Genomic DNA, 6,300 nt, shown 5'->3' on the forward strand with positions numbered 1-6,300 from the left:
CCCCCCCCACCCCACCCCCGTCCGTGCTTTTTTTATCTCCACAACCAACCCGCCCCCCCCCCCCCCCCCCCCCGCTGTACTCCCCTTCAGCACATGGGAGACGAGGCCTGATTAGAATACATTTGGTTCTTTCAGGGACTCCAGATTCACTGATTTGTCGAGAGGCGTTTGACTTGATGATTGAGTCATTTTGCTTAAAAAGCAGAACTGCACAAAGTGGTTAGCATCCACCATTAGTTGGCTTATTTGTTTGATTGCGAGTACACTTTGTCCCTGTATAAATGAATCACTGTTTACGTAGAGCTTAACAGCTGATTTCAGTGGCTCTGTGGTGATGTGGCATTCTACCAAAGGTCTGTTTCTCTGACTCGAGACTCCTGGACTATGGACTTAGTTGGACGTGTTGGCTGTGAGGTCGGCCCTCTGAAAACTGATTCCCTAAAAGCGTCAGCAGACCTCTGATGCTCTCTATACATACATTCAGTTAAAGCTAGGCTTGCTAATCTTGAGTACACTAGATTTTTGAAATAATCCAACCAACAAAGTCATCCCAACTGTTTTCCAATGATAACAGCTAGCAGCACTGACAGCCCGTCCCTCCAAAGCCACGCCCCCAAAATGACTACATTGAACGTAAACAACAAACATGGCTATTGTTAATACTCACAGCTGTTTAAGACTCTTCATCTCTTCATCCTCAGGGTACGTTCCCCAACACAGGGGCTCGTGTGATGCTGTTCATCGGAGGGCCCCCCACCCAAGGCCCAGGCATGGTGGTGGGAGACGAGCTGAAGAACCCCATCCGCTCCTGGCATGACATCCAGAAAGACAACGCTCGCCATTTGAAGAAAACCACCAAGGTGAGCCGGTGCATGAACCCTCTGCAAGTCTTGCCATTTGCACCAGTTCTTGTATTTGATTGAACTTTTCCTTTTACAATTTGTTGTCGTAACTGACTTTTGTTCACTGACATTAACTCGTCATTTCATGTCTTTTGTCTGCTTGTTTGTTTGTATCACACAGTACTATGAAGCCATGGCCAACCGCTCAGCAGTAAATGGCCACTGTATTGATATCTACGCCTGTGCCCTGGACCAGACGGGACTGCTGGAGATGAAGTGCTTATCTAATCTCACCGGGTAAGTCAGCACTCACTGTTTGATTGGTTGGGGATGTGTGATTCTGTTTTACTTTTCCTTTTATTTTAACGCATAAATACCCCTTTCAGAAAAATATGTGATTCTAAACAAATGTGTTCTATTTCATTATCAGGGGCCACATAGTTATGGGAGACTCCTTCAACACATCCCTGTTCAAGCAGACCTTCCAGAGAGTCTTCAGCAAAGACTTCAATGGAGATTTCCGCATGGCCTTCGGTGGTGTCCTAGAAGTCAAGGTAAAGAAGTGATTAAGTCATCTGAGTCACGATGAATATCGTTGTTGTATCTTGTGTCAATCACTCAAACGTCGTGATTGTTTTCAGATGGCTCTGTACTTCCATACTTATGTCGTGTGTCTTTCTGTCTTCTTAGACATCAAGGGAAGTGAAGGTTTGCGGGACCATTGGACCGTGTGTTTCACTCAACTCCAAGGGCTCTTGTGTTTCAGAGACTGTGAGTCGCTGCCCAGCAGTCAAATTCCTTCCTTCACACAATTGTATTGTAGTGCGAGAGCTGTTGTTTACAGGCATCCACAACAATGTGTTCTCTGTCTCGTGTAGGAGATGGGCATCGGTGGCACGAACCAATGGAAAGTGTGCGGTCTCAACCCCTCCACCACTTTGGGCATCTATTTTGAAGTGGTGAATCAGGTAAAAACCTTATCTTGTGAGCTCTGATGGGATTACTGTAGGCAGACTAAAGTACAGTCGCTAATCATATCAAACAAGTGAATAATTGTGATGGGATGAAGGCTTTGTTTAGTGAAACAATGACTTCTTTTTGTGTTGTTTTCCTTTTGGTAGAAGGTCATCTGTTCAGCTCATTCAAAGAGAGAAGTGATTGACGATAGTAGTCTGACTGTCTCTACTGTTTTGTGTGTGTGTGTGTAGCACAATGCACCAGTCCCCCAAGGTGGCCGAGGGGCGGTCCAGTTTGTCACCCAGTACCAGCACTCCAACACACAAAGGAGGATACGGGTCACGACCATCGCAAGGAAGTAAGACACCATGAACCTCTACTTCACTCCACGTCAACCTGGAACATTATCATCAACAAGCTAGCTTAGACTGTCCAGTGAATATTCACTTCACGCACCTAGAGTCAGTTTATTGTGTTAGTGCGTTACCCATGCAAGGAATTTGGCGCAGCAGTAAAACACAGACATATTTTGACACCTGCACCTTTCTGTCTGTCCCCACCTAAGCTGGGCGGATGCACAGTCCCAGATTCAGCACATCGAGTCGTCGTTCGACCAGGAGGTGGCCGCGGTGCTCATGGCTCGCCTGGGAGTCTTCAGAGCGGAGTCGGAGGAGGGACCAGATGTCCTGCGCTGGCTCGACAGGCAGCTCATCCGCCTGGTGAGTGCCGCTCCCACGCCTCCCTACCTGCGCTTTGTGATGACAACAATGCATAGTTGGCATTGTGTGCTATAGAGCCAATCCGTATTTGCTTACGTATGATGTGCCAAGTTATGTAAGGTTTGTGTTCAATGTTTGAACAGTGTTTTGCCTCCCTTGGTTTCAGTGTCAGAAGTTCGGCCAGTTCAACAAAGATGATCCGACATCCTTCAAACTGTCAGAGTCTCTGTCCCTCTACCCACAGGTGAACCTATAATAATAATAATAATAATTACTACCCGATCATTGTAGAGCTGATTAAAATATGACTTGACCAATGATGATAACACTGTAATATAAATGTAATTGACTTGCGCTAGGACATAAAATAAAACTAACTTTTTCCTCTCCTCCACCTGCAGTTTATGTTCCACCTGCGGCGGTCGCCCTTCCTGCAGGTGTTCAACAACAGCCCCGATGAGTCGTCCTATTACAGGCACCACTTTGTCAGGCAGGACCTGACCCAGTCCCTGATCATGATCCAGCCCATCCTCTACTCATACTCCTTCCATGGACCACCAGAGGTCAGCCTCACCCCCTGCACACCATTATTATTATTATTATTATTATTATTATTATCAGCGTTAGAGGAGCATCAGGACCTTCATAAGAAATGTGTGTCAGTTATGTGGCGCTTGAGTTGTTCCAAACTGTTTTTCTTCGCAGCCCGTCCTCCTGGACAGCAGCAGTATCCTGCCAGATCGAATCCTGCTGATGGACACTTTCTTCCAGCTGGTTATTTACCACGGAGAGGTGAGACCGTTATATCCATTTACATCTCCAGCAGGACGACATTTGATTTATCCCCTTTTAGATCCAAAAATCTCCACCTGTCGGGTCATTTCATGACTTTCTTTCTAGAGGATAACGACTCATTAGCTGATACAGAAGGCTGTTTCTTAATGCTGTCAATTTCGTTTTTTGTTTCCAGACCATAGCCCAGTGGCGTAAGGCCGGCTACCAGGAAATGGCCGAGTACGAGAACTTCAAACAGCTGCTGCTGGCTCCACTGGACGATGCCCAGGAGATCCTGCAGACGCGCTTCCCCATGCCGCGCTACATCGACACAGAGCACGGAGGCTCCCAGGCTCGCTTCCTGCTCTCTAAGGTCAACCCATCGCAGACCCACAACAACATCTACGCCTGGGGACAGGTACGGCATTATACGCTATGACTTCATGCTTCAGAAAAAGATTGCTTTTAAAGGTCCACAACATTTTCGGCAGACCATCTAAAGACGTCGGTGGATTTTCACTCATTTGTCTCGCTCCTCATGGAGCTTCAGTGGAAGTTATTTACAACCTCCTACAGCGCTTTCATAACGCATCAGTACAAAACTAAAATTTCTGAAAGTTTCTGAAATTTCTCATTTACTTCTTGCCTCCAAATGAAGTCTTTTAAACCCCCGGATTGTCTGTACCCCTGGGGGGGAAGTTTAAAGTCAAACTGTTGGAAAATCCAGGTCTTACATTTGCTAACCTCTGAATTTAAGTGTGGGAGATTGAAAGCTGAAAATAGCATCAATCTCTTTATTTCCCAAGATAAGAACTATACCCTGCTGTTTATAAACACTGTGAATACATATACAGCGCTCCCACAATGAGGTTATGAAGAGAACAAGGCCCCGCGTAAGCCAATCTTAGTGATAAACCAGTTTTGCTCCACTAAAGTGATCATGGGATCAGAGTTATGTAATGAAAAGATCTGTACGCTAAGTGCGTAATTCACTCGGCCTCTGTTTGCTTCCTGTGCATCTGTAGGAGGCGGGCGCCCCGATCCTCACCGACGACGTCAGCCTGCAGGTCTTCATGGACCACTTGAAGAAGCTGGCCGTTTCCAGCTCCACGTAGACGTCTCTATTCCACCACAGAGATCAGACATTCACGTTACGACATCGGGATCCATTAACATTTATTTCCCCTGCTAGTTTTTAAATGAGCCAAACCCAGAGAGTCCACTGTATGTGCTTGATTGTGTCGTTTCTGGAGTCGTGTGTGTGACATATCCATGCTACAACATGAACAGGAAGGAAAGAAGGGGGGGGAGGGAACGACACATTCCTAATATGAAAAAGAAGTGATATTTCTACTCATTTTCATTAACTTGTTATTTATAAGAAACTGCTCCAGTACTCGAGACTGTCCTCATGTAAGCAATATCAAATACTCTTTCTCTTTTATATTTGACATTACAGAATAATTAGACTAATGATACGTTCTTGTTTTATTTGTCCTATAAATATGACTACTGCATCAGAGTTGGTTAAATGTGCTGTCCAAATACGCTGCTTGTCTGTGATAACATTTTCTCATGAATAAATTCTGATGGTACCGTCTGATGCTGAAGAAGTGTTCACAGGTCTCATCGGGCTTCACACCGATGGCTTGTTAATCACAGTTTATTTGATATATAGATTTAAAATCCTACGTGGATTATACCCGTTTGTTCCAAGAGAATTCCCTCTGAATAATCAGGATTAATGTTCTGAGGAATTGTGGTCCATCACATCAACTCAGCAGACCGACTCTGTTTTCAATGACGAACATTGAGCTTTATTTGTTACTTCATAAGGCACTCTATAGTTTAGTCCTCTCATCACCATCTGGTATTTTGCACCCGATGATTGCCCAAGTGTCGTCCTAATCAGACTTCAATAGGCTGAGTTTGTATAAAGGTTGTTTGATTTAGATCCTAATGCTATCCGTATAAAGCCCTGTTGGCAGGAAACGTTCTGTCTGTGTCGTGTGTCCTCGCACCAGCATGCGCCGCCTGTTCACAGAGCATTTTCCCCGGGATAGAAACGTATAAACTGAGGTAACAGAGATGCTCAGTTCATACCCCAGGCATCTGTTAGTTGACGTGCAGCAGAAGGAGAGGCCTTGCTCTTGCAGGTCTAGTATTGCAGATTTGCACGCAGCATGTTGCTACAATAGTAGGTGGCTCTCCCTCAGCAATTGTCTTTTTTTTGTTATTCATTTGTTGCTACTGTACATAATGCCTGCACGGCACGCAATCCCAATCATAAAACCACTCTCACACACCATCTACTGTCACTAAGCTGATTTCAGAGCACCCAGACGGTATGATTTCGAGGATCAGTGAACGGCAGATTATGAGGACTAATCCTTGGGGGCTATCTGTTTAGAGGCAAATTCTACTCTGAGCAGCTTTAAGCGGAAGTTGCCACTGAAATACAAATGAAGTGTGTCTATCAAGAGCTTATGCCTTTATAATGTTGAACTCTGAAGCCACATATGCTCCGAAGGTATTCAAGGCCAAGTAAAAAGAGATGCGATGCAGCGGCTCTTAATCTCCTGACACAGAGACCACTGCACGATGCCAAAAGCTCCTCTTAGGTCCGTGCATTGTTCAGTTGAGGTCGGTGCAGCTGCGTGAGATGTGATGCCGTACATGGATATGAAATTATCTCATAAAGGGAAAGCAATCATGTCTTCATTTTAATCTGTGTCTCTACACGTGTCCATCTTGAACCATGCAAAGGAATGCGGCTGTGCATGTTCGATGACGTTCAGCGGAACAAAAGAACATTAATATTTATCTCACAGTGATCATTCATGATGCTCATGTCCGTGTTTCCCAGGCTTAGGCAAAGCTGTAAGGAAATGTGTTGTCTTATTATCTCCTATCAAATCCTAACGGATCAGTTCTAGTCCAGCAGCCAGAGCAATCCATTCTGCTTTCTGTCCCAGATACCTTATGTAAGATTTCTATATGGAATATGT

General features: G+C 45.1%; 1 protein-coding gene across 2 annotated transcripts in view; it reads left to right on the forward strand.

Annotated features, from left to right (window-relative positions):
* The window catches only part of sec23b (SEC23 homolog B, coat complex II component), a 10,039-nt gene extending 5,147 nt beyond the window's left edge, over positions 1-4,892 (forward strand). For both annotated transcript variants that reach the window (XM_031864561.1, XM_031864560.1), the window contains exons 8-19: positions 702-860; positions 1,024-1,139; positions 1,273-1,396; positions 1,533-1,613; positions 1,721-1,810; positions 2,051-2,157; positions 2,365-2,518; positions 2,685-2,762; positions 2,920-3,081; positions 3,224-3,310; positions 3,489-3,710; positions 4,318-4,892. In XM_031864561.1, the coding sequence (XP_031720421.1) occupies positions 702-860; positions 1,024-1,139; positions 1,273-1,396; positions 1,533-1,613; positions 1,721-1,810; positions 2,051-2,157; positions 2,365-2,518; positions 2,685-2,762; positions 2,920-3,081; positions 3,224-3,310; positions 3,489-3,710; positions 4,318-4,407 (1,470 nt within the window). In that variant the 3' untranslated portion in view covers positions 4,408-4,892. The remainder of the gene's footprint in view (positions 1-701; positions 861-1,023; positions 1,140-1,272; positions 1,397-1,532; positions 1,614-1,720; positions 1,811-2,050; positions 2,158-2,364; positions 2,519-2,684; positions 2,763-2,919; positions 3,082-3,223; positions 3,311-3,488; positions 3,711-4,317) is intronic.
* The last annotated feature ends 1,408 nt before the right edge of the window (positions 4,893-6,300 follow it).

This window comes from Anarrhichthys ocellatus, unplaced genomic scaffold (assembly GCF_004355925.1).
Source record: "Anarrhichthys ocellatus isolate YVR2014 unplaced genomic scaffold, GSC_Weel_1.0 scaffold31, whole genome shotgun sequence".
Taxonomy (NCBI): domain Eukaryota; kingdom Metazoa; phylum Chordata; class Actinopteri; order Perciformes; family Anarhichadidae; genus Anarrhichthys; species Anarrhichthys ocellatus.